At 42.7% G+C, this 27,046-nt stretch overlaps 4 protein-coding genes across 5 annotated transcripts; 3 read left to right on the top strand and 1 right to left on the bottom strand.

Moving 5' to 3' along the window:
- Positions 1-44: 44 nt before the first annotated feature.
- Positions 45-2,577, bottom strand: LOC109485853 (lipopolysaccharide-induced tumor necrosis factor-alpha factor homolog). The gene is made up of 3 exons (XM_019789525.1): positions 2,559-2,577; positions 1,256-1,439; positions 45-878 (listed from the first exon to the last, which is right to left on the bottom strand). Exons 1-3 carry the CDS (start codon positions 2,575-2,577, stop codon positions 758-760), a joined length of 324 nt encoding a protein of 107 aa, XP_019645084.1. The 3' UTR covers positions 45-757.
- Positions 2,404-6,132, top strand: LOC109485870 (transmembrane protein 74B-like). Of its 2 annotated transcripts, XM_019789541.1 has the most exons (3): positions 2,404-2,490; positions 3,210-3,322; positions 4,163-6,132. In XM_019789541.1, exon 3 carries the CDS (start codon positions 4,276-4,278, stop codon positions 4,906-4,908), a length of 633 nt encoding a protein of 210 aa, XP_019645100.1. In that variant the 5' UTR covers positions 2,404-2,490; positions 3,210-3,322; positions 4,163-4,275; the 3' UTR covers positions 4,909-6,132. The 2 variants fall into 2 exon arrangements, with proteins under 2 accessions (XP_019645100.1, XP_019645099.1); XM_019789540.1 differs by lacking the exon at positions 2,404-2,490 and having other exon boundaries at positions 3,044-3,322.
- Positions 6,133-8,450: 2,318 nt separating this feature from the next.
- LOC109485967 (titin-like) lies at positions 8,451-23,392 on the top strand. Its single transcript, XM_019789672.1, has 4 exons — positions 8,451-9,199; positions 19,877-20,025; positions 20,281-20,385; positions 20,815-23,392. Exons 1-4 carry the CDS (start codon positions 8,938-8,940, stop codon positions 22,129-22,131), a joined length of 1,833 nt encoding a protein of 610 aa, XP_019645231.1. The 5' UTR covers positions 8,451-8,937; the 3' UTR covers positions 22,132-23,392.
- Positions 23,393-24,401: 1,009 nt separating this feature from the next.
- Positions 24,402-26,727, top strand: LOC109485852 (potassium channel subfamily K member 2-like). Its single transcript, XM_019789524.1, has 3 exons — positions 24,402-24,615; positions 25,714-25,798; positions 26,043-26,727. Exons 1-3 carry the CDS (start codon positions 24,402-24,404, stop codon positions 26,725-26,727), a joined length of 984 nt encoding a protein of 327 aa, XP_019645083.1.
- The last annotated feature ends 319 nt before the right edge of the window (positions 26,728-27,046 follow it).

The following is a 27,046-nucleotide window of genomic DNA, read 5'->3' as shown; positions in this document are numbered from 1 at the left end:
TGTGCAGGTCTTTCCGGTTGAAATAAAATGAGCAAAAAGGCCACTTTAAGTGCGATACCGTTTAATACACAATTCTTCATTAATTTCAAAATGTACAAGTCATAATCAATGGATACAGAAATACATTTGTACAAGTTTCACAAACGCTGCGACTAAAGTAAAATTGATATGTCATTGGTCAAACAGACACCTCTCTTGTTCATACTTTGGAGTTTGTAACTACTCCCAAACTTTTGTAAGTTTACATCTATTTCTCTTTTTCATCTACAAATTGTTATTGTCATGTAACGCTAAATACATAAACAACACAGGACAATCTTGAACCGCGGTACCTCATACGTTTGTAAATTACTAATACACCAATTTTATTTCTGTAATAATCTTACCTGTTAGACATTTACAGCGCCTTATTATTTCAATTGACAATAGGTATAAATGCAACACATTGTTCTATGTTTTTGCGCAGATATATTTAGATGACCATGTACACAGTACATGATGGTGTACATGGTGCACAGATGAGTAGGGGTTAACACCCCCTTTCCACCAGAGGCTGCGATCGCTGATGGACCAAATATGTGACAGATCGTTCAACGAATTTTAAAAAGACCGAAATTCTCTTAACCTTTCTTTATGCGTTGTTGCCTTTGAAATCATACTATCACACATCATATTAACATATTCAATAGGTCACACAAGTCCTCTCTTGATCGCTCATCGGTCAATTGCCGTCTCTAGCTAGTGAAAAGGGTCCCTGTTAATTTCTGAGCGGTTTGTAGCTGCCCAGGTGACTGCCGCAGTTCGGACAGCTGTGTTCCACGTCCATCATGGGCTTCAGGAAGAGCGGGAGGAAACAAGCACACACGACCCACGGGATTCTGAAAAAAAAACATAACATAAACGCAAGGATTCAATTTAAAATGTGTGTGAGGGACGTTCTTGCTTCGTAGCGTTAATCATACAAAGAAGATATGCCAACTTTGAAATACACATGGAGGCAAAATCTACATCAGGGCGTACCAACCTTTTCTCAACTGCGACGGGGGAAGATATCGACTTCCAACAAGCTTTGACCCATTGCTGATGCCACACATGCATAAAGTCACGTGTCTTGAGTAACTTGGGTCAGACAACTGAAGACTGAGCGATTCAATTGAAAATTCCAGTGTGTCACATCTTTCGAGTTTGCCAATAGTTTAATTTCTCCATAATAAAATTATATTTATTGCATCCATAGAAAGTGAAGACTACTTACAAGGAAACAAGAAGGAAGAAGACGGTGGCGTAGGTCATGGTCCCCCTGACGTATTTGAGGGACGTGACGATCCTGATCTGGCAGTGTGGACACATCATCACGACCGGCGCATCACCAAACTCCTCTGCGGGACCCGTGACTGGCAGGTTTGGGGGTACGGGAGGGATGCTCGCAGGCTGAGGGTCTAAGAAGAACCGAAAAGCCAAACTGTTAAAGAAGTCTAGATCTTCAGTTTGGGTACCTTTCTTTGGCTATTTGAGAATACTCTCCGAAAGCCATACGTATATCGACCTTGTTGAGTGAAGGGATTGCTCACATATGTCGTGCGATCGACCTTGGGGAATTCTTTAGTTCTGGTTATAATAAAAGTATTCTATAAAATTCAGATGTCTTGTTAACGTTACGATGTTGTCTTAGATTTCTGTCGGCAGTTACTTCTGTCACAGCCTGCTCGGGAATTCTAGGGTATCAAAATCGTACGACGACCTGTGTCGATGGAGCATATGCGGCCGATGAACATACACACGTACCCACTAACACACACACACACACGCACGCACACGCACACACACACACACACACACACACACACACACACACACACACACACACACACACACACACACACACACACACACACACACACACACACACACACACACACACACACCGACTGACGCGAAAACATTGACTCATAAACCCGGAATATTCAGTGAAGTGGATAGAACAAGTGGTACAGATCTGCTGTAGTCTGTGTAGAAATCGATAGATGTCACTTTTAACCAACCCCTCATTCTACCTGGAAGATTTTAACCTTTGGCCCATACATACAGTTCACATTATAAAGTACTAGTATCATTAGCATTACCACCTATAAGCAATTATACAAGGTCTGGAGACTGCCACCAGAGGGAATCTGCAAATATTTTGGGTTTTTTTTTGGTGTCAAATATTTTGAGATTTTCCTCTGTCAAATATTTTGAAGCTTCTTATAATTCATTAGCTAAATATTTAGGCCCGTTTACTTGCCAAATATTTTCACGTATTGTTAGTCACATATGTTGACATTTTTAACACCAGTCCTGTCCTTCAGGAACTGTTGCGTGTGTAAGATGAGTCACGTGATTGACACATCCGCGTTAATATCGATTTTCTTCCCAGCTGCCGCCTCAACCTTTTCACTCATGGATCAGTCAGGCCGACTGACGTCAGGTCAGGGTTTCACGTCACTGCAGGTAGGAACTATGGGACATAGACACGTGTACTGTTGAACACAATTATAACAGTAATGTCTTTAAAATACCAGCTATACAGGTGTCCATTTTGGTGTGATCATAGCAAGTGAAGTCATTTGAATTTGAAAGAAACACTAGTGTGGGTATCATCATTATCAATGTATCTTAACGTTGTTGCTTGATAAATTCTCAACAACGATATACTGCTGTTAAATGTGTGAGTTGTGTGTAGGGGGGGGGGATTGCAGTTACGTTATGTCATCTGTTAGTACTGGTGATAGATTTCCCTCCATATAGATTCATTTCTCCTTCCCTAGTCACGCTGACATCAAACTAATATCCATATGCATCTACACCCAGTAAACCCATAAATCACAGCGCTTCGGCCCTTTTATGGATTTTTCTCTGCGCCCATTGAATTATACACAAAACAGAGCCTCGCACTCCAGTACAGGACGTGACGTGTATAATGACCATGTGAAGAGCAGGTACAATTTTATCAATGTCTGTACCTTCTACTTGTGTTTACAGATAGTTCGGCGGGGATATAGTAATTCTAATGGGCCTAACACTTGTGTAGTTCCTGTTCTGTCATTTACTTCTACAAGTGGCTGTTGGTAATAAGGGGATAATCCATTGTTAACGTTGTCGTTGATATCATTATTTCCTGGACTTATGTAACTTACGGAGTTACGTCATATCCCTAATGTAGATCATAGATATACAGACGTTCCAGACTGCATGAAGCCATCTCCTAATCCTGCCATAACTCCGGTAATTATGATGCCCATTTCTCATCGCGGGGTTTCAGAACCGGACGTCCTACAGTAAGGTCAGTACTTATTTTTATTGATGAAGCAGGTTTGTGTTTTCTACATGGTATTGGTCGATGTTGCATATGGGTGGATAGTTCCCTGTTACACGTTATTTGTGTACCCGCTATTCTAGCACCGTAAGGTTCTACTCTTCTCCAAACTGCTTCAGCTAACTCCCAACCCAGGATTGTGGTGTTCAAAAATCATGTATTTTTCATAGATCTATCGTACAGTGCATTTCGCTGCCACCAAGTGCAGCAGGGACATCCTCACCACTATCAGTGAATAGTAAATAATGTTTGTAGTTAGAAGTACAAACGATACATGTAGGTGTGACAGGTCGTGCAGTGCATTATGATGTCGTAGTTAGTATTATATATCTACTCATGGTAGCCCTCGTTGTTTTAGTTACTTGAATTTTATCATTTATATTGTATTTTGTACTTTGTAGTTGACCCGACGAAAGTCTCTGTACTTTTGCGTCAATAAAGCTTCTCTATACATCATAACCAGCTGCTGTCGTGCCGTGTGCCTATTCTTAGATGTGAATAAGATGTACTAACAGTAATAGGATATTCATTTCAACATCATATTGAAGTATTAAGGATTGTAAAAGGTTGTAATAAGAGCTGGGACTTGTCTTTTACTGGTGCCTGAAGGCTAAAGGTTGTTTGATGTTTTCAGGCAAAATATTGATATTAGATTATGACGCAGTATGGATGTTAACGTTAACGATATATGAATACAGTGTAAAACGAATTCTGAGACGTCGACGGCCAATATTACGAGTATCATTTTATCGCCATGATGGTTATCTCTCTCGTATATTGACTGAGATATCTTATTTCCACATTCAGTGACCACGTCTGCTGAGAAAGGAGGGTCAAGGTCAATGGAAGGTCAACATAGTAGATCCAATCAAGTCACACACAACGAAGATATCTGAAAACACTGTGAAACAAGTACAGAAATGGCGCCCGTTGACGGAACCGTCAACAACGATGGTGGCGAATCGCCTAGAACAGATTCTTGCGGAGCGCCCTCTGACGGTGACGATGCGCTAGTGCAGCGACAGATGTTGGGGGAGAGGACATGCCTGGGAAGAACTGGCGCCAAACGGGATCCCGTGGATTCGGGGTTCATCCTTTCCCTCTGCTTCCTCGTCCTCGGGATCGTCCTCGTGGCAGTTGCCTGGACCATCCCGCGGGAGCCGACGGTCGACCCTGACACCCAGCCCGCCAGGGAAATAGAAAGGATCGAGACTAAGTACGTCATTTTACGCCAACACCTTGACAACTGTGTGATGGCCGGGATCATCTTCTTGACCTTGGGAGGAATTTCGTTATCACTGGTACTTCTCTATGCAATCTGCATGGGAGAACTGAACCAGTTATATCACATGACCACAGAAGCGACCAGCGCCAGGGATTATGGGAGCGTGCAGCGATTCGAGATGTCTCGGACGAACCGCGAAACCACGCAAAGTCTCGTGGATAACGAGATGTTGGTTGTGAATGAAGAGGCTGGCGTCCAACTTGGGATGCCGTCTCCGATTTACATGACCACAGAAACACAAGTCCAATATCAGGAAAGAACAGAATGAGTTTGGCCTGAAGATTAAGTGAAACAATCCTTAACATACTACAACAAGAAATAATAACAGATTTCAAAGAAGTTGGGGGGATTTGGTGAATGGAGGCCATTGAGTGACATTGAAATTGGATTGACGTAGCCTATGACTTCACAAATTAAATATGATCAGTCATACACTAGTACGATTCGAAAGACAACAAAGTACACAAAACTTACAAAAGCAAAACAAAAAACAAAACTTAATCAATGCAATTAATCTGAACTGGTAATGACAGATTCGGTCGTTGAATACTAGTAGTCGCTCAACGAATGCAGCATCGACAAAAACACAATGACAAAATACAGAATATAGTATAGACATAGGAAGCAATTTGTCGCCTGCCATAGATAACGTTGTTCATTTCATTACGCTGTTTCTTGTTCATTTCGAAATTAGGTTTACTGTTATCTACGAGTACCCCACTGATTTGATAATACATAATTCAACAGAGACTTGCTTCCTATCAGTCTGTGTTATGTTATAACAGCCCTGGCTCCCAACCTATGTAGAAATTGAAACAAATCAACTCTAGCTCTCTGGAGGTGAAAGGGACTGATTATGCACGTTATATTTGTATCGATTAGAAAATTGATCAATTCCAGTGTAGTAAAGATAAATGGGTTTATAGATATGCATATTTCTCATATAAGCCTTGCATTTCATCTGTTTGTTTCCTTGATCATTTCAAGATTATTGCACAACATTATTTTCCTGAACAATTTAATTTAGCGCAGATAACCATCTTGCGTTATCCGCCGTTACACCCCTTTCCACTACTCGGCGGCTGTGACCGCTGAGCGACCAAAGATTTGGCAGATCGCGCAAGGAATTTCGTGGATAAAGAAACGAGTTTTGTTACGTTTTGTGTGTTTTTAGTCTTTCAAATAATACGTTTACATCGTGCATCATATTCCAATTATAAATCAAGGGTCACAATTTTGGTCGCTGTACGGAGCTCAGCGATTCCCGTCTAGTGAAAAGAGGGGGGTACTAGTGTTATGTAAATCGCCTGTGTTATTATGCACGATGTTTAGAGCAGGAGGAATCGGTTCCGCTTTGTACCTGACAACGCGTTCTATCATCGGGTAATAATACCTTCTGTTCGCGATGCGCATGATGATACGGGATATTACTCTAGTGGTTTATGACAACGGAGGCAAAATTCTGGGACGTTGTTATTCACTGCGGCTTTGAGAAGGCACAGTGCTGCTGAACATCAGGCCAAAACATGTCAATGTTATGGATGACATCCGCGTGTTCATTGGTTTCGCCTGCTTTCAAAAAAAAGACACAAGATACTTCGTTCCCCTCCGGCGACATAACATAGCAAGAAGATACACCGAAGATAAGAAGATATCCCGTCTCGTGCGTTATCCTTCAAGTGTATATGTATAATTGATGCTATTGGGGTAGGTTGAGTGTAACATTATTAGCTGTAGAAGTGATACCACGCTAGTATCTGTATCTTTTATCCCATCATTTTTTGCGCGCTCCCGACAGATTTCGAGTCCGCAGTAGATGTCATCCATGAAATTTACTTACTGTGGTTTATGTACGTGGGCAGGTGGTCATATAAGGGACTAAGCAGCCCGGAACACCGGAAAATGACCCATATCGTTAGAACTGGCATAAGATTAAGAAAAGCTCGCCGCTATACAATGCTATGTTATCGCCATGCGTTGTCTGGTAAACATGTTGATAACATGATGAAAACGATATTGTGCTCCTCTTCCGGAAGAGACTAACTCTAAATCACTATCATTGTATTTTTCTCTAGAATTGAAGTGCGTACGTGTGGATTTTACCCATATCAAATAATAACTGTCTTTTGCAACAGTTGATCCCGCGCCTCACGAGCCCGTTCGCCTATCGTGAATTATTGAATGAAATTAGTGTCCGCAATGAGCGGTAGTTTTACGTCTCCTCTAGCCCTATAGTCTTGTAGATTGTACGTATGGTTGACGTAACATTTAGAGCACGGTCGATACACGTATGGTGGGGACAAATACTAGGAAATGGAAAAGGCTGAACATGGCACCTTATTGATATTTTTTCTAAATTCATTCTATGGATAACAACAATGCTGGACTACATAGACATTGTTCTTGTCACATTACTATAGCTGGCGACTTTTAGTTGTGTTCCTTTTTTCCGCTGAAAACTGCTTTAGAACCAATCCCTAACTACTAACACCTTCCCACCTGGACACTTGACTAGACCGATCCCGTAGCCCCGCCCACAAAATAAAATAAAACTGCAAATATTTGACGGACATGCAGCCACTCTCCCATTGGTTAAACTGTTCATTACAATGATATCATTGGTTGAACTGCTAACTGTGTTGTACAGTCAGGATTGTTGTCCCACAACGTCAAACTTAATGCGACCTTTCTGTGGTACATTTGATACATGTTTCTTTCGATAAGCGAACTGATAAGTCTGCATTAATGGTATCATATCACATACCTGTACAACCAATTAAAATCTAGTTCATTTTCCCTCTGGGATAATTATGAATTGCTAGAGCTAAGCGCTATCCCTGGTTAGAATCCTTGTATTTCCCACCAGTACGTGTGACAAGGCTGTATCCGGAAGATAGTGCCCCTGTGAGACTGATGTTAAAATTAGTGATTTATCAGATCCCATCTGGCACGAGACCTCTCTTCCGGGAAGTCACGATATGACAGGGACCTACCATTTTACAGGACGATGTGTATACACTTGAGTGCTTTTTAATTACTACCCCCCGTCTTTTTTTTTTAATATGTGATACGCTTTTCCTCATAAAATACAGTGGAAAGACACTGAACGAAAAATCTATAAAGTGCCTCAATCGCAAATTTCAGTCAATTATTCTACATCTTTTTATAAGGCAGAGGTGACAAGGCAAATTGGCGCTTTGTTACAAGAGTCAAAAACACGATCGCTAGGGACCGACCGGTAAGACTGGGGGGGGGGGATTTATCAAAATAGGAGGTTACATCAACATAATTATAAAAGATATTGCAATTGAATTGATGTGACCTCGTTTTTGCTAGCATAACAATACGTGATTTTTCTTAAGTATAACGCCTTTCTTCTGTCATCATTTTCAATTTTGAATTTTTATATCCCAAGTTTGCAATTTTCATACACGCGCGCGACTTGTCACAGTTTGGCCAGTGCTATCGTTATTCTTTATCAATGTTGAAATTATTCTTCATGTCAGCGACCACTAGGAAGTATTCCGGCAAAATGTCATTCCTAATCATTTTCAGGCAAAAGTGCACTTCAGCGTAACATACCATCTGCTGTTACCTCAATATCTGCATCATAACATCACACAATTTATTGACCTTTTCAGGAATATATGCAGGAATGTTTCCTTGTGTAAAGAACCTTGTAATCAAATACCGGGCCGAGAAAAAATCCCCTAGCAGTCAAACTGATTTATACCACGCCGGTAATATGGAGAGTAACGAACTGCCCCCTCGCTGTGCGATATCAAATCAACTCGTCCCTGGCGAGAGATGCATCTCTCCTGCCCATGATTATCCCATCACGATTGGACCGTTCCTACCCTCACTAACGTTCTGTCACCTTCATGCAGTTTAATTCGGCGCTCCAGACGGAGCACTTGCTTTGAATTTGCTACGCCTCGGCTAGAATATTTGTGGTCTTAATTTATTGCATAATTGTAGCGCTTCATTGCAGTCTAATCATCTGGGTCTATGCCAGGAATGGGTCGTCCCTGATGCATATATGCGCCTTGTTATTTTTCTCAGCGCGTGCAAGACGAGTCTACAGCAAAACCACTCCTGCTGTGCTGATGTTAATCCGACTTAAGGCTAAAACCGCGCCCGGACATATATCCGCTTAAACGCCGTAATCTGTGTTGGGCCAACTTAATTTCCAGTGTGCGGGGCTGTGTGATATTGCCTTTCGGACTTCATCGTCCTTCCACCGGTGGTGGACTCTGTTGTATCGGTCAATTCTGGACCCTGACGGTAAGTCGGAAGCATGAAGTGGTACCGGCTGTTGGCGCTCTTCATCACATTCGTAGCTGCCCTGCTAATCGGCGCCGTGGTCTTCAAATATTTGGAGGAGACCTACCACCCTGGCGTACCGGCCGCGCCCGAAACTACGACTAGCCGGCCCGAGGGGGACGAGCTGGCGGTGGTGGAGGACTTCGTCTCCCGGAAGAACCTCTGCGTCTCCGCGCAGGAACTGTTCGAGCTCATCGATGCCGTGCAGCAGGTGCGGAGCGCGTCGATTAATCAAGGTAGGGGTGCGGATAGAATTGGTGTTGACCCGAGCCGAGCGAGGTGCCTTTCTGATTAAGTGTTGCCGAATTTTCCAGACTAATCACGGCGAAACGCCCACCTTTTTAATTGAATCTGCTGAAATTCAATGCTCAAGAGGCATATGCGTTCTGGATTAGTGTTTTATGCCCGTGATCTTGATTCCGTCCTTACTTACTGGATTTTAGAATTTTACAACCTCGCTCGACAACTTGATTCCGATGTTTGTGTTTAAAATGTCGGAGAAATTTTCTAGCCAGGGTGCCATCCTATCTAGTTATAAGGGGCTTCCATAATCGTTCCCTCACAATTTCTAGCCTGGGAGGAAATATGGGAATCTCTGGAAACTAAATAGAACGACACCTAGACCATTGAGAATTTCTCCCTGTCACTTGATATGCAACGATGTATTTGGAATTAGATTAACGGTTCCCTATTAAATATATTTGCTGTACTTGTTTATAAATAATCTGCCTAATACTCATCCTCACCAGGAAAACAATTCAGCACACATAAATAACATTTCACACAACAAATATCAAAACGAAATCGTCACTTTGCATACTCTGTGTGCCATACTGAAATACACGATTTTACGGACGAGCATAACAACGCCGTAAGATTGCTGTCTTGTATTGTATTGTTTGCAACATAACCGTAAATTATGCAACCACACGCACTCTCATCCTGTTCAATAGCTGTTCGTATTGAGATGGCCATATATGGAAGAACGGTTACTTATGCCCCAAGACACAACACTTCCCCATCTTTTCCCTCCTTCATTTTCAGTCCTTATCTTGGAACCAATTTCATTTCGACACTTCTTGACGTACAAGCTATATTTAGTATTTTAACAAAGGTGAACTCCACTATCTTGACATTTTCAGTCCCTCACGGAGCAATTTGTACTGAATGTCAGATTTTACATTCCTTAGAAGGTGGGGCGTCACAAGCTGTGGACAGAAATTATATTCAATATTTTCTAACCCTTGGGAACAATTAAAGTGGATCATTCCACAGGCAATTACATCTCCTGAATGCACCGGTTGCTCTTATATTCAGAATACCAGAGTTCAGATAGGCTAGGATAGCGCTTGATTTCGGTGGATCATTTTCTTCTCATAACCTGAGCCGTTATGATTTATTTCTAAGCACTTCCAATTCGACACATTGTGTCACCTGCCTCTATTCTATTTCTGTCAAAGATGGGTAATGTATTTCGCAAGTCATCCACTAATGACCCACATCTTTGAAGAATTGTGGCAGGTGTGTTGTAGTGATGTATTAGACTGGCAATTGCGTATGGCGCTTACAAGGATATTGCGATTTTCTGTCTGTTATACAAAACGCACACGGAATACTCATCACACATGAGTGTAATAATGTTTTTGTTTCCCTCACTAAAACCACTTTCCTTACATGAAGGAAGACCTTCTTTGCACATTTATGCCCACTGGGTTATGTATAGGTCACAAGAAAATAATAGTTTACAGATACTTGCAACTGTATGCATTGTTAAGATAGCACGAGTGCTGTAGTCTAGATAGTTAAGTCGGCTTCTCCCCGCTTTTTTGTGATGGTGCAAATGTCACAACAGATATGTTTTATGATCAAAAGTTTGTCTAAAGTCATTACAAATATGATTTTTCCCTTATCAACTAGGATGTAGAAAAAACAAAGATTGAATCAGCCTAGGAAGTTCAAGTTTATCGGGGGTTCTACTACAAAGTGGTGTTCATCTTCTATTTTATCTAGATTACAATATAACGTTACATGCTTATCCCAGGCGAACACAAAGTATCTGCCCGTGTAATTCAATAGAATTGGTTATGACCATATGAGGCGAACCTTCACCGACGCTTCATCTCTTGGAGGCCGAGTAACCTTCACATCGGCTCAACAGTGAGGTAAAGCGATTGGGTACCATGACCTTGTAGCTCTAAAATAGTTCTAGTGGAAAATGAGTTCAAACTTGGTCTAACCCTCGCCATGATTGCCTTCTTGTTATATAGATGTGAATTGTGCCACGCCTAAAAATAAGCCAGCAGTCTTCATTATAGGTCTCCTTCACTTTGCATTGTGAAATGGCTCATTTTCGTGTGTTGGTTTGGGGTTTAGAATGTTTAAGTTTTGTAGTAAAGTTCTTCAGAAACAACCAAACACCTTTTGAGAACTTTACACATGCCAAATACGTAATGCCTATCAGTATAGAATGACAATATGACACATGTCCATTTCTACCACTGTACCCGTCACTTCTTCTCCACTTGTGACAAAATGTGTGAGGAGACCTTTTTTGACCTTCAATTCGACCTTCACTACCGATATCTGCAGTTACATCATTTCCCCTAAACACAAACAAACACACACACACACACAAACAAACAAACAAACAAACAGACATACCGAAGAAATATATCTTGTGTATTAGTGTGACGCGAAATAGGAAGAATAAGGCACATATGCAGGCACAGATTTTATTATGGTCTATTGTGAGCCTGTCTTTATATGTTGCTTCCTTTTAACCGTTCAATATGAAGTCAAATAGTGAAGAGCAAACGCTGAGCCCGATTTGTCTCCCATGTCTGACCTGTCATCGCCGATCTGTCCCCGGCGTGCCACACAAGTTGTGCCTCCGCGGTCTGAAATAGTCGCCATCGCTACACGTCCCCGTGACTCCGGTAGTCAAACAGCCGTACGTGTCCCGCCTGGCGTGCATCTAACAACGGCCGTGCCACGCAGCTGTCAATCATGCAGCGGCGCCGACAACCCGGATATCTCCGTCAAATGCAGTCAGCTATTTTAAATCTAGATTATACCAATTGTTGTGATCAATCCTTCCAACGACGATGATTATCTCACCGCAAAAACCTATCCTCAACACGGCCCTTAATCTCATAGGGTGATCCAAGGCCGTTGAGTCATTGTTGAAATTGATCTTCATACTTGAGGCGGCCAGGCATTTCTGAATCACAACCGACGATGTCAATGCAATTCCATGACCTCCCACATTTGTAGCTTATTACCTCTATTTGTTTCCTTGTGTGTCCGTAGTTATTTGAATACAGTAGAGTTAAAGGAAGTGAGATGGGAAATGGTGTAACCACAGACTGACGAGAAGGTCAAAAATTGGAAGTCAAAATGCAGGCTGTCAGGAAGAGATAGTGGAATCTGCACAGAATCAGCCTGAAATTCACAAAGAGATTCACAAAACGGTGAATATTTCGCGTAGATATAAGATTGTCGATTGCTTGTTTTGCCTCTAGTAAAGTAAAGGCTATTTTACCCCTTCCGTGACCCTGCCGAGCAAAAACTGGCGCAGGAAAACGAAAATCAATATTCCACACCCAGACTAAGGCATGGGTCTGACATGGGTCTGAGTTGCTATGGCAGCCATTTCAGTTGTCCTGAACATATGAATGGTCTGTCAGTATGGACAAATAGAAATATATTCGTACAATTCAAATGGAGGTTCTAATGGAAACCACAGCAAAGCGTTTCTCCACGTTTTCGATTTCTATTCTACTTTTTGTCCTGCGTCAAGAAACATGGAACTGTCCTAGCCGTGATACTGATTGATTGAGTGAGAAGAGCATGAAAAATCTGACCATGGTAACGATCGGGCATACATCCAGGGCGTGTGTTGTTGGCGCAAGCCCGACTGATAGATTTCCCGTAATCTTATGACAAACACGATGTCATCACAGATGTCTGGTCTTGATTCAGACGGTTCAGTGTCTTTCTAAAGTACCAAGTCCGAATGAAAACTGTAACAAAAGAAGCATTTCTTCTGCCAAAAGCTGACTTTTACGCGTAACAAACTCGACCACAACAGCCTACGTTAATTAAAAACAACTTCAGCCACCCCCTCCAAAACAAATTAGTATGGAGAACATCGTGTTCCTCGGAATACATATTGGCTTGGCCAAGATTATCTCATGCCATATATCCTAGTCTGTCGTTATCCCGTTCGTTACAGGATTTTAACACCCCTGTGAAGGCTATCAATATCTATAGCTGCTGTCATTGATAAATTTCACGGCCGATGCGAAATATCGCGAGAATGTCTGTGATCTATCGCTCGCGATTCAAAGGCTGAAGGGGTGGGGAGAGATACGTTTGGCGACAGGCAACTTTCCTGTGTCCTCCTGTTCGTTTTGTGTCGGTATGATATCTCCACATGCTGAAGTTTGTTTTCGATGTGTCCGTTTGTGTGTTCGCTTGTGGGCTAGCGTGTCTACCTCACGGGTTTACAACATGGGCATCTGTCAAACACTTGTAATCTTGCCAGGTTAATTACAGAATCAATTCCAGACGCTGTGTTCTCCGATCGAAGGCACAAGTACCCGATATATACACGAAGGCAGCCTATACACATGATAAATCCAAGTGGAAGCAAAGTTTCAACGTAAAAACATCTGTCTCGACAGGAAGACATTGTCTGGGTGGTTTCCAATGATAAGAACTCAACCTCAGTATAATAACTCTTCTGATGGCAGCCACCAACGGAAAGCTACAACGGTTATAACGTTGTTTTAAGAACCAAATATGGTCGTGTAAACAGCACCTTGTAGCCATTTGGTTTCGAGTACTGTAAACTCTCTCGTTTTTTAGGAAAGAGTTCCGCTGACAAGAAGACAAAAATAGTCCAGACTTCCTGCTGTACGTCTCTTGGCACGGGGTTAAAGAACCACTTTGTTTCTCCCGGATGAGGGATCCTGTTGTACAAAACAAATGTTCCTTTACTTTTCACTTTCAACCAACTCAATATCTATTCATTGTCGTAGTCCTCGTGAGGCTCCAGGGATAGTTGGGGCTATTTGTATGATAACAGACAGTGATAACAGACAAACGAATATCTTATTCCTCCGTGAAATATGAGAGTTTGTGAATTTGTTGCTGATTTTGTGATGCGTTTTCCCACTGGCTCTTATAGGGCATTAGGCATGGCTGGGACGCTCCAGAAGTATCGATGCGGCATTTGGAAACATGGCTAATACTAGATTAACCAACTAAATAGTCCACATGAATATGTGTTCAATGGTTGTTAGATTGAAATATCCCCTCAATAACTCTGAAATGTTGGAAGACAACAGCCCGGACCTGATTCATAAAGCCCCCTTACAATCACAACAAATGGTTCTGTCCTTGGTACTTAAATTATAATCATATGTACTAACTTCACAAAGGGCCATAACCAATTTGTTCACGCTATGCACAAAAATCTATGGTTGATAACAGTGCAGCTTATAAAGTCCACTTCCCATCTCAACAAATGCCTCTGTCCTTGGTGCTGAAATGATAATTAGATTATCTACCAACTTCATAATGGGACATGACCAAGCTTAAGCCTGTCTACACTTAGCACAAAGATTATTGAAAACAGCAGCACGGCGTATGAATTCCAGTCCCCATCTCAACAAATGGCTCTGTACTTGGTGCTGCCCAATTCTCCTGCGTCGTTTGCAGCGCGTGATATCTGCAATGCATCACTTGAAGATCACCTAAAGATCTTGGACGTTGCTCCGGCTAGATTTACTGCTTCTCTCCGATAACGTCTCCATGGAGGTCTCCCAAACCCCGAGATCAACACATCTCATCCCAGATCTAATCACCAAACTATTGTCCCTGTCCTGAGTACCGTGACCTTCAGTCCTAGGGGTCAGCAGAAACAAAATGGAGGCCTTTGTTATATCTTTGGCGCGCCCCAACATCAATCTATAATTGACCTTCAGTAGGCGATAAAATGGTCAAAATAGTCCAATATAGTCCGATTGGGGAATATTTTTGTCTTGTAGAAGCGTACTTGCGGTATCAAAGCTTGGTGATTGCATCCCTGCCCTTTGATCTAGAATCAGGGGGATAGAGGGAGACTTTGCCTTTCTACGGACAGCTGTTTGTGCCTCCATTTTCTGTTAGGAATGTGGTGGAAACAGTTTAGATTCAAATCTACGATAACACCACCTCCAGCCAAAAGCGTTTCCCTCGGTCGTGCCAGAACACTTTATTAAGCTCGTGGCAGAACATAACCCGGGTCTGGAGTTGAATACACATCTGGCTGCGAGCCCCTGATAATCAAATGCCGAAAAGCTTTCCAAAAAACGATATTTAACGTGACAAAGAATACAGACATATACTCTTCGTCCATCCACATCCACATACGCCTACAGATGAATAAAGGCTTTAGATCAGGCGATATTACAGAAATATCCTTATAGACAGAAATATTCACAATATTGCACAAACAAGAAATCCAACATCTCATACCTACGTGAAATGTTTAAAGGCTTTATCAATGCCGTGTTTTATCATTATTGTGAAATTCTCACTGATTCTGTCTGTACGTTTTCACACTGGCTCCTTCACGACAGCAGTCATGCGTATAGCAGAAAATAAGCCGGGAATGCGCGCCTTTTTTGGGACACACAAGCAAAAAGACGACGTACTTAAAGCAAAACATCCTTACACAGAGGTAATGCGTCAATAATTGGCAAGATATGCTTCATTGCCATATATGGATGTAAAACCATAATAACCCACCAATACTCCCAATCCTTGGGCTCTTTGCCACACATAACTGCGGTGTGTGTGTGCCAAATTCTGTGTTTTTGGTAATCCTTATGGAATATCCCTGCCGTACGAAAATATGTCATGTAATGCGTTATAGGGTCTTTTTCAATACGTCGGTATGTAGGCGCAGCAATCTAATCTTTAGATAAATCCTTTCTAGGACCGCATGGGTGGCCGGAAATCTTATTACTCTGCTAGCCTTCTCAGCAGGCTCTAGGAGCCGGGCTTTTTTTTGCTTCTAATGTGCTTTTTGCTAGTTCTTGGTACTCAGTTTCTTGTGGACAGCCTCCGTACCATAAGAACTGATATGCCATCAGAGAAAAAGTACGGTATATTTTTGATTTGTATAAAAATGACTCGTAGAGCCTAATAAAGAGGCTATCACTCTACCTCCCGAAAAAAATACTGACTCACACCCGCACATTACGAACCATTAGGGGGCGAAAAGTGCCGTGATATCGTGACAATACGCTTGTACTGCCGTCATTAACACCATTATAATCCCCTTTCGTCCAATTTTTCACGCACTCTATCGTACGATCATCGTACGATGGCAACCTGAGGATGAGAATATTCCTGTGATAGTCGCCCCTATGTCGTCAACTGCCTTGTTATGGAAAAAGTGTTCATTGTCGGCAGTTAGTTCTATCAGATTGCTTGACAAATGTGACCGCCCTTAAAGGCACCTGCCTGGCTACTGAGGTCCCTGCAGAAACCCTGTCAAAGTCGGAATGTTTGAATCCGAAAATCGAATCATGTTACAAGTGACAAACATTTTACCGCTTCAAGCCCAGGTAGCAGTAATGAATGCTCTGTTTGACCTACAAGCGTACCTGGTGTCTCCGAATGATTGAACACCTTTCCCTGGAGAATTTCCCGAGCACGAGTTTGAATTACACGGCCCCTATTTAACAAGACCTACGCATGCCATGTTGTCCATCCAGTCTTATTAAAGTCAACCAATAATTGCCCCACCGAGAGGCGCGTCGTAAAATTTTTATGACACCGAGATTAAATTTCTAAATGCGGAAGAAAGCCCCCTTGGCCTGGCGTATAGGTTACACAAAGGCCACGGTTGTGAGATGGTTAGAAGAGCTAAAGGTTTGGACCAACTGTCATACCATATTATACCCCCGTTAATTCACCTGTGAGTTAGGGTAGGGTGAAGGTCTGTTTTTGCGTGCAGTGAACGAACACGTCAACATAACTCTCCAGATGCAATACGTTAAAAGGGATCCGTTCGTTTGCATCGATTTATCCTGAAATACACCTTAACCCAACTACAACAGTACAGAGACAAATCCAAAAAAGTAACCAAATGTCACAAAGTGAGACGTTACAAGCAATTGTTCGATTTTGGTCCAAAATTTGGATTCAAAATCATGTTCCACTAAGTTTGAAATTTTGAAATCTTTTAATCTTGGTCGCTGAAAATGTCTGTAAAAACGGACGGATCTTTCTGACAGATATGCCCTAATCCTAGCTGATAGCACTGGAATGTACGTTATGCTAGTGACTATGGTACTTACAATTTAGAGCTTTTAGACTAGAGTAGCCACGTGTTCTGTATATTTTGCTTCATTGTATGTTCGTGCTTTTGCTTTTAGCTCTCGGACAGGACATACCATATGGATATGCGAACCTATACATTCCAAGGCGCCGTTTTACGAACTTAGTAGGCTTTCCTATCGTAGTTATAGACTCTCTGGGCTTGGAAGTCCTAACCACCTGTGCCAATTAAGGGTGTTATAACTAATGCCTACACCACATTTACGATTGAGACGTAAAATCACACAGTCACTGAGGTACCTGTGCCGGGCATTCCGCCAGCTGACTCTGAATCTCGTCACCTTTCTCAAACCTCTTTCATCGTTAGCGCTTATTTCGTGCAGCCCGTCTTCCTGCTTTGGCTTTGTAAAGTGTACTCTTATACCATTACTCCTAGTCCTAGGCAGTCTGTCCAAAGTAGATTTTACCTGATTTCGAGAAGCAGTGTTACCTTGTAGTCCGTGTGAGTGTGCAATATTGAAAAGTGGCACTTTACTAATACTGTTGCCAAGACTTGTGTTAGTTATATCATGTAAATCCTGAAGAATACCAATAAGACTAAAAGCCCCGTCTTTTCCTGGGGCTAAGATGCTCACATCAGGCCATCGATCGACGCCACTCTTGCCTGATTGGATACCAAGGCGCAACTCTGGAAAGACCGCTGTATTCTCGGTCATCAGTACTTGGGGCATCAGTATTGAGGTGGCAAGCAGAATCTGTGGGTACTGTTTTCAAATCCCAACAGTCGCAATGTTGTGCCATTAGGTAACGCACTTTACAGGTCAAACAGGTGCCGTTGTGCTGCTGGACATAGTTGTATTTCCAGTTGAATCATGCCAGTACGTCTTTTGATGAAAGAATCCTTCATCCTTCAAAAGGAAAAGATGAAAAGAATCTTTATTTTGCAAGTTTGTCTAAGAAAATGAAATTTAGTTTCTGTTAATTTTTCCCCTTTTTTCTCCTTCAAATTTACTCCTGCCATGCATCTCCACCCCTTCTCTCACCTCATGACAGGACGCTGATTGGTTAATCCAGTCAATACAAGGTGGAACTTGCTCAAAAATCGATCGCAATCCGTGCAGGTAGGCCGCCCCGAACCGTTCATCTCTCCCCTGCTGTGATAGGGTCGTGCGGGTTGCCATGGTGATGGATGAGGATCTGTAACCTAAGCAGGCCGAAATTACTTCTCATCCATCAACAGCAGAGCTGACAGATGTTTAGGAATCAGGTATAAATAGCCTCGGAAACAGCAAAGGATCGAGACTGTCGTGTGTCCGCGACACAGTTTATAGCCTCAAAAATAGCACAGGGTGAAGACCGCCATGCGTGAGAAATACAGTCATACTCATAGCCTCGGAAACAGCACGGGGTGAACGTCCGAAACAGCACAGGGTGTCGCGCATTAGTGACATAGCCCCGAAAACATACACCAGAACCAATACGATAGCCACAGGAAGAGACAATTGACACATTCATGCTTAATTCATCAACACACGGTGGTTAGAACTACAGTTTTCCAGACCAGGTAAGAGCAGGAAACAAACGCGTCCAAACGTGTGAGGAGCTGGAGTTATCACCTGCCCTGCGTCTGAACAACAAATACAGCACCTTCTGCCACGTTTCAAGCAGCTGCTCAACAAAGCCTTCGGGGAGTACTAATGTCATCAAGCTTGCTGTTAGGTGTTTACTATCATTGCTGCATATGCAGCTTTTATTATCAATATCTAAAACCTTATCTCTCTGAATTCTTAATCTTGTCTTGTACTGGCAAGAAAACAGTGAAATAATTCACTAAACTGTTTTTTACGTTGATGCTGGAAGACATTTTACTCTGCGATCGATTTTTCTAACTAACAACTAACCCTTATTTCAAAGTGATTGACAGCCAAATAATGCCCTGGAGCGCCCTAAACACAGACGAAAGATTTGGGTCATAAATGCTACTGAAATGTTAAGCCATAATAGCGGCAGAAATGACGGGTCAGGGACTGAAATATAGGTCACCAAAACAGTAATAGTGCAATCTAAACGTCCATCCAATGCTCCGGTGTAAAATCGCGAGTAGATGATCATTCTCTCTTCCTCTACCGTCTGTTTCAGTGGCCATTTCACGCCAACTGCCCACATATTGACGCCATTTGCAGCTGTGTCTCCTGTACACGCACTTGCCTCTGATGTCGTTTACTCTTGCGATAGCAACAACCTCTCTTCTTGAGCATGCGTCTAAACTAGAATATTGATCTTGGCCAAAATAAATATACATATTTCCGATTTTGGCATAAAGAGGAAAATCTTAGTCACTGATAAGCTGACAAAACCATGTTTTCAGACTCAGGAGCAAGATCCAGAATGCAGACACAATCTTACTGGAGATTTTCAAATTGAGTACTTAGTAGAATCTGTTAAACGGGAGTTTAGAAAATTTAAGAATAACATTGTTAATGACGACCTTCGCCATTAGGAGTCTCATTACATGTCGATCTTCGTCTTTAGCTTTGCCGTTTCTTGGATTTTCAAAGACCGTTTTCTACACTTTCCAGATTTTGTCAATAATGTCACCGAGACTGCCAAGAATGACACGAGAAGAACGCCTTACAAGATCGGCTTCTTCGACTCCTTCTTCTTCTGTGGTACGATCGCCACCACCATAGGGTATGGGCACATCTATCCTTTCACGGACGCAGGCAAGGTGAGTTACCCTGCAGCAGCAGTGTTCCCTACATTACCTTGTTGCGTGGTAACCTAGCGGTTGATGGCATTATTGCACGACGAAAAAGGTTCGCAGAAAAATGCTGAAAATGAAACATTTTTGCACAAATGTGTACTAATGTTAGCAATGTGGCGTTCGAAAGTAGCGATAAATATTGCAGACAGTATATCGTTGTCTTTATGCAAGCTATAGAACGGCATTGACTAGAACATTACTGTTACTTCTTCCCTCCAGGTGTTTTGCATCGCCTACGCACTTGTGAGCATCCCGCTTACCCTGTTCATGTTGGCTGGCATTGGCGGGAAGCTGGGAAATGCCAACAGATGGGTGGAGAATAGGGTAAGTAGTTACGGCTCACCCCTATTTTTACTTCATCATCAGTCAGTAGTTTTCCACTTTCTGGCCAATGACAAAAACAACAGTGAAGTATTTATAGTAAGTTTCTTGTTTTATTCATTATTCAATAGCCACAGGCACGTGCACAAGTAAACAAAAGACAAACATACCGAAAACAAAACCCGCATGCACTGAGCTAAAAACAGAAACACGCCAAAATCGGAAGTACAGAAAGATCCAGTCACTGCAATAGTGAACACAGTTTTCAGCACCAAGGACAGTACCATTACAAATCAAATTCCCGAAACGTGATTACGAGCGTAGGTCAAAAGCCCAGAAAAGAAAGAAACATGGAGGTTTGGACAGATTTGACCTGGTTTCTTTATGCATATCATAGTGTGTACCTTGTATTTTTTTTCTTTTTCATCGCAGGTCAAAAGAGTTATCCGCCGTCCCTATCTAATCAGGGTCTTTATGGTACTTTTCATCACCATATTCGGTCTGGGCCTGTTCTGCTTTGTCCCTGCTTACATCATCATGTACGTGGAAAAGTGGAGCTACCTGGACTCTCTGTACTACGTCTTCATCACGCTCAGCACCGTCGGGTTTGGGGACATGGTCGTGGCGCAGAACCCGGTGAAGGAACACTGGGCGTACGACATCTTGTACAAGATTGCGGTCCTGTGCTGGATCGTGGTCGGCCTGAGCTTCTTGGCCACCATCTTTGACCTGATTGCTGAGGCCATGCGAGGGCTGAAGGAGAGGCTGGAGGAAGAGATGCGGTCGAATCCGCATCTTCGACAGGTGACGGACTTCGCGGGGAAGGTTGGGAGCGAGGCTAAGGATCTGGCTGGGAAAGTTGGGAAGGTGGGGTCAGAGGTCGCTCACGTCGCCAGCATGCCGGTCAAGGGCATCAAGAAACTGAGCCAGAAGGACAAGGACAAGGAAGACAAAGAGAAGGAAAAGGATGGCAAGCAGAAGACAAAGGATGACAAAAAGAAGAAGGCGACAACACCAACCGAAGAAGACGCCATCGTCGGAACTGAGGGAAGCTACAGGAAGACAGGAAGTCACGAGAACCTTCCTGAAGTAGGTGTACCCAACGGACCGGAAATACCGGCTCAAAGTCAAGATGATCAAAACATTCCACAAGAAGGGATACAAATGGAGAACATCCCTAGTAAGGAAGAAGCGGAAACTGCTAAGCAAAGTCAAGAACAGCCGACTGAACCGACCAATCAGGTTCCCTCTTCTGACGAAACAGCCCCTTCTGATGTGAAGAAAGTGGCGACGGAGGAACCGGATGTGACGCAAGAGGTACCGGCTGTAAAACCAGAGGTACCAAAGGTTAAGCCAGAGGTACCACAAGAAAAGCCAGAGGTACCAAAAGAAAAGCCAGAGGTACCAAAAGAAAAGCCAGAGGTACCAAAAGAAAAGCCAGAGGTACCAAACGAAAAGCCAGACGTACCGAAGGTAAAGCCAGAAGTAAACGTGGCGTCAGAGGCACCGGAAGTAACGCCAGAGGCACCAGAACAGGTGACCCAGTCGACGGAAAGCGCACCAAAACCGGAAGAGGCGGAGCCAGCAAAGGTGGAGCACGTTGATGAGACTTTAGGAGCCCAAGAGAGCACAGCTGGTGCAGAGAAAGATTCTGCTGCTGGAAAAGACGGCACGACAGTAGGCGCTGATGCAAATGAACCACCAGACTCTACTGACAAAAAACAAGAGGACCTGGACAGGCTCATCTAAAATTGCAAAATGTTTAAATGACAAGCGTTTTAGTAAACCGAGAATTAATTAACAGATTTTAAACCCATCACAAAATAGGCTGGTGGAAAGCCACAACAGTCTCCACTACAGCGAAAAATCAATCAGCCACTAGGCGAGGTTGATAACATTGTTTAACCGGACGTTTTGTAAGAGACACATTTTTCATGTTTTCGTAGGTTTGTATTTTAGTGACTGTTGATTGATTACAGTATAATTCCAATTGTATAAAAGTAGTAAATCAGTCGCGGGGGAAACAGGGTGCTCTTGCAGTTTAATTGAAGCACATAACACATGACGTGTGCTGCAACAGACGTATAATGGAAGGCTCCGAAATAAGGACATTCATGAAAAATGGCAGTCCGAGCAACAGTAAAGGAAGATAGTTATAGCCACCACTTACAGTGGCTCATACCATGACAGTAATGATAGTTTTAGTGATGATACCTTACACAAGACATCGAAACAATGACACACAATGTAATTGAGGATTTTGGTAGATAGTCATGTAGCAAATCTCACATGGACTAGTCTTAATGACCATAGAAACAGCTTGTGGTTGCTTGCGTGTCCATAGAACCCAGTGATCTATCGTACATTTCAGTACAGTACAGCTGATTCGGTGATATATATATATCACGAAAAGTTGTCATCTCTTGTGGCGCTAATTACAGCAAGACTATCTGGATTGATGTCAAGATGTGGCATTGTATATGTGTAGACGTAGGCACATATCGGAGGATTCTGACGTCTTTTATTACTGTCTGCTATTCTCTCTTATGAGCAAGGTGTCAGCACGTGAGTTTCAGCGATCATTGTTGTGACAGTCGCCTCAAAAGCGACACCTGTTGATGACGTTCTGAACTGCTGATACGGCAAATGCCTCCGATTTCGAGGACTCGTATTGTTGCTACTAGACGAAGTTATCTAATTGTAACGACGCTTCAACTTCAGATGTATCATTGTCTCAATGCTTGCTCTTTTGTGGATGTAGATGAGATAATTGTATTTATGAAATGATAATAGTGGTAGTTGTTGTTGCTGTTGCCGTTGCTGTTGTCGATTAGTGAAAGTTGTTTGTATTGCAATGTAGGGTATAACCGTTGCAGAACCTGATGAGATGTGCAATGTTGGCAACTAACTGTTTGTAAAACCTGAAATATTTACCTGACAGGTGCATTTTGTATGGCGTTGTGATATCTTTGCATTCGTATTTGTAGACAATCGTATTTGTGTCAATAAAAACGCAATTATTAATCTATCTATACTATGTATGTTATATAAACTGCAGAGGTGACTCAGTGGATGCTATGAAAATTCTTCCAAGTCTTATATAAACGGCGCGGTCACATTCGTCGTCGATTGTTGTACAATATTCGTACCGTAGCATTTTCAAGCACGCTGTGACAGAACCAACGTTAACCAACGACAGCTAGCAATCTAAGGCACCTTTTCTGTAACAAGACAGCTGACCTTTGTACAACACATGAATGGCTATCCAAAGTCAAATGTCTTGAGTTTGCAAAAAAATATGAAAAGGTAGCGTTTGCAGGAACGTTTCAAGCTACATTTGGTAATGGACTAGTCTCAATGACATTAGTAGTAACCAAGAAACGTGCAAAACATTCACCAATGACGACTTCAAGACCGCGTCTTCAAAGTAAACAGACATTCTATGTCAATTAAGGGGCCATTAAGAATACTCTGTCGTCCTTCGAAACGAAATACGTATCTAGTTACTATTCTTCGTTAGCAGTCTCAACTTCCCATGCCATGAAATCACGCACATGTGGGAATATACCGACCGTGGATGCCGACATGGAACTGATGTCACGTCACATGTGACATTCTCCAGGGATTCAGAGAGTCTTTTAACGTAGATTTACATTACTACTTTAACATAGCAACTCTTGTGGACGCTAGTTCCGAGCGTGACCATTACAAAGGCGTCATAAAACAACTCGAAACATAAATGCTAGAAGACTTCCTCTAGAAAAGACCTCCGCCCATGTCGAGCCACCGTGCCTATCCCATGGGGGAAGGAACTATTGTTGAGATCGCCGAATGACCAACCAGCACAGATCACGCGATTGTCTCCTTCAGCTTCTTACAATTACTTCTCGTGTTGGAGTCAGACCACACGCCAGGCATTGGCCCAAAGGCCACTATTTTCATGTTGCGAACACTTAATTTGAGCTCATTCCTCGGTTTTTAGTTCAAACAGCAATTGTTGATGTATAAGCATACCCAATATGAAGTGGAAGAGCCTGGCAGGATTGATCGTGACATTTTTCCTGTATTTGATGATCGGAGCTTTTGTCTTCATTGGTATCGAGAAGCAGCCGTACATGGCCAATCTGACCGAAGTGAAGATGAATTTTCTTCGGGATAAAAGTGGCTCCATCGCCGCCGAAGATCTAGACGCTTTCGTCGAAGAAGTCCTGCAAGCAGCGGGGGTGAAAACAGGTAAGGATACATCCTTATCCTTGCAAGTAGGTCGCTAAGGAGTTCACAAGGAAAGATGGATGAATTACGTCTCCCTATGTTTGATATAAACTGCTCAGAAATATGCATATTCTCTTCAGCCCTTTCTGTGTCGTATCCCTAACTAATACATGTACCAGGAGACTTTCCTTCTGCTTTTCTATTTCTCTGATCACATATTTTCTGAAAAGTGGAAAGTATAAATATGAAAGTGCAAAGAAAACTAGTGACTAGTGAATTCTTGTGATAGCCATGCATGTGTCCTGCAAACCTGCAAACTGTTTTGCTACGGAAAAGTCTGCATTGGATACCCGTCGGCGGTTGGTTCTGTCAAAGCCTGCCTGAAAATTGTACATCAAAATCGCATCTCCTATATACGACGAATGTGACCGTGACGTTCACAATAGGAAGAATTTTTTTTTAAAGCAGGGGCTTAGCTGTACACGATGGTGGGTCAGACTGGGTCTAATCTACTTACACAGGTCCATCGACAACAGATGAACAATTATCGCTGAAGTTCAATGGTAAAAACATTCTGCTCAGGTCAACCATTACACTTGCTACAAAATTGTACTGATAAGCAGTTGTCACGCGCGAGGTCTCTAGTGGATTTGCACAATTTCCACCTATCGATCCGCTTAAAGACTTTAACAAAGGAAAATCGCGATGAACATTCTATCATTAGAATGGTTCTTTGGTTTCTGATTTTTTTATTGATTACATAGTGCGATTTGATTGACTAATGTAAATGAGAATTAAATGTGCTGATTAAGACAAATATTACCATGAATATTTTCGCAACCATTTTATGATGCGACCCATAAACGAATCCAGTTCAAGACGGGCAATCCATCACTGAAATATTAATACAGATAGTCATCACCACTTGATAATGTCTTTTCCAGTTACAAGTTTCAAAAATTGGTAATAGTACTGTATATACTTCGAACGACGACCTAAGACCTAAGAATGTGTCGGCGCCGTGACTGTTGTCTACATTCGCAATGCATCACATTCACCCCTATCACCAGCACATTTATAACGTCTGCTGACTTCTTCCCTCCCCATGTTGTTCTTCAGCCAAACCTCCGTCCAACTTTACAGCCGAGCCGTGGCCGTTTTACGAGGCTCTTTTCTTGTGTGGGACTATGGTCACCACCATAGGGTAAGTGTTTCTCTTGCGTTCCAATCTAATTATTATGAGGTGGATTGGAGTAAGTGGGGAAGAGAGTGGGGATGGTGTAACCGCAGACTGACAAAAAAAGATCGAATTGGAGGTCAAAGTGGTCTTCCCGCAGGCTGGGAAGAACTCAGCAACTCAAGGATAGACTCCGCCAGAAATTCATAATAATGCGGAGGTGTAAAATCTCTGATTTCTTGTTACATTTTTTTTCTTCACATTACCACAGGTACGGACACATCACCCCCAAAACAGTGGGTGGTCAGATCTTCTGTGCCGTGTACGCTCTCTTCGGCATCCCGGTAACACTGTTCATGCTGACTGGGATAGGAGAGAAACTCAGCAACGTCAGTCGCTTCGTCGAGAAAAAAGTCCGGACCAGGGTCTCCAACCAGAAACTCATCCGCATCATCAACCTGCTGACCAGTCTTGTCTTCGGCTTGGGATTATTTTGTTTCCTCCCCGCGTACCTGTTCACCATCGTTGAGGGTTGGGAATATCACACCGCACTGTATTTCGTGTTCATCACTCTCACGACAGTCGGCTTTGGTGACTATATCCCCGCCCAAAACCACCTGGACCACCACGCCCACGACGCTACGTACAAAACCGCGGTTTTCTGCTGGATTATTGTCGGACTGACTTTCCTTGCCGGCATGTTTAATTTGATTTCTGAGGGACTGAAGGAGTTGAAGAATAAAGTTGAAGATGCGACCATGGCGAATCTGAACACGGTGAAGCGGCTGACCACCATGGCGATAGACCGGGGGAAGAGCCGGGACCCTTCCCCCTGTAGATCGTCCTCTGACCTGTCGATCAGCCAACAGCCGATCCTAACCAGCCTTGTGTCGCCTGCAGGCACGGAAAACCAGCTGAAGGTTCCTCAGGAAGTAAACAACGGGACTTCCCATTAGACTGGGATGACCATGATACATTGTCTTACAAACGTCGTGCGATCGTCGTACGATCGCAAACTTGAATAGTCGTGCATGTGTCCTACGAAATTTAGCTGTCACTTTACGGAAAATGCTGCCTTAGACCCTTTCGGTGGTTACGGCATCAAAATAGTAGGACGCGTACGACCTACGTAGAATGTGACCAAACAACAACAAGCGACAGCGTGAATAACAACAACAATCTCATAATACAAGTCATATTTTTTCCTTTTTAAATCATCATTCGGTTAAATCACCATTGCGGTTATGGTATGATAAAATGTAATGTAAATATGTA

The sequence above is a fragment of the Branchiostoma belcheri genome, unplaced genomic scaffold, assembly GCF_001625305.1.
Source record: "Branchiostoma belcheri isolate BF01 breed outbred unplaced genomic scaffold, Haploidv18h27 scaffold79, whole genome shotgun sequence".
Classification (NCBI taxonomy): domain Eukaryota; kingdom Metazoa; phylum Chordata; class Leptocardii; order Amphioxiformes; family Branchiostomatidae; genus Branchiostoma; species Branchiostoma belcheri.
Note: the sequence above shows the minus strand (reverse complement) of the source record. Positions and strands in the feature narration are given on the sequence as shown.

Excerpts from the sequence above, each read along its gene's own strand:
- LOC109485853 (XM_019789525.1), bottom strand. Across the intron at positions 879-1,255 it reads TTCTTCCTTCTTGTTTCCTT|AATCCCGTGGGTCGTGTGTG; the intron begins GTAAGTAGTCTT and ends TTTTTTTTTCAG.
- LOC109485870 (XM_019789541.1), top strand. The coding sequence starts at position 4,276 with ATGGCGCCCGTTGACGGAACCGTCAACAACGATGGTGGCGAATCGCCT.
- LOC109485967 (XM_019789672.1), top strand. The coding sequence starts at position 8,938 with ATGAAGTGGTACCGGCTGTTGGCGCTCTTCATCACATTCGTAGCTGCC. Across the intron at positions 9,200-19,876 it reads GAGCGCGTCGATTAATCAAG|ATTTTGTCAATAATGTCACC; the intron begins GTAGGGGTGCGG and ends TACACTTTCCAG. Across the intron at positions 20,026-20,280 it reads CTTTCACGGACGCAGGCAAG|GTGTTTTGCATCGCCTACGC; the intron begins GTGAGTTACCCT and ends TCTTCCCTCCAG.
- LOC109485852 (XM_019789524.1), top strand. The coding sequence starts at position 24,402 with ATGAAGTGGAAGAGCCTGGCAGGATTGATCGTGACATTTTTCCTGTAT. Across the intron at positions 24,616-25,713 it reads AGCAGCGGGGGTGAAAACAG|CCAAACCTCCGTCCAACTTT; the intron begins GTAAGGATACAT and ends GTTGTTCTTCAG. Across the intron at positions 25,799-26,042 it reads ACTATGGTCACCACCATAGG|GTACGGACACATCACCCCCA; the intron begins GTAAGTGTTTCT and ends ACATTACCACAG.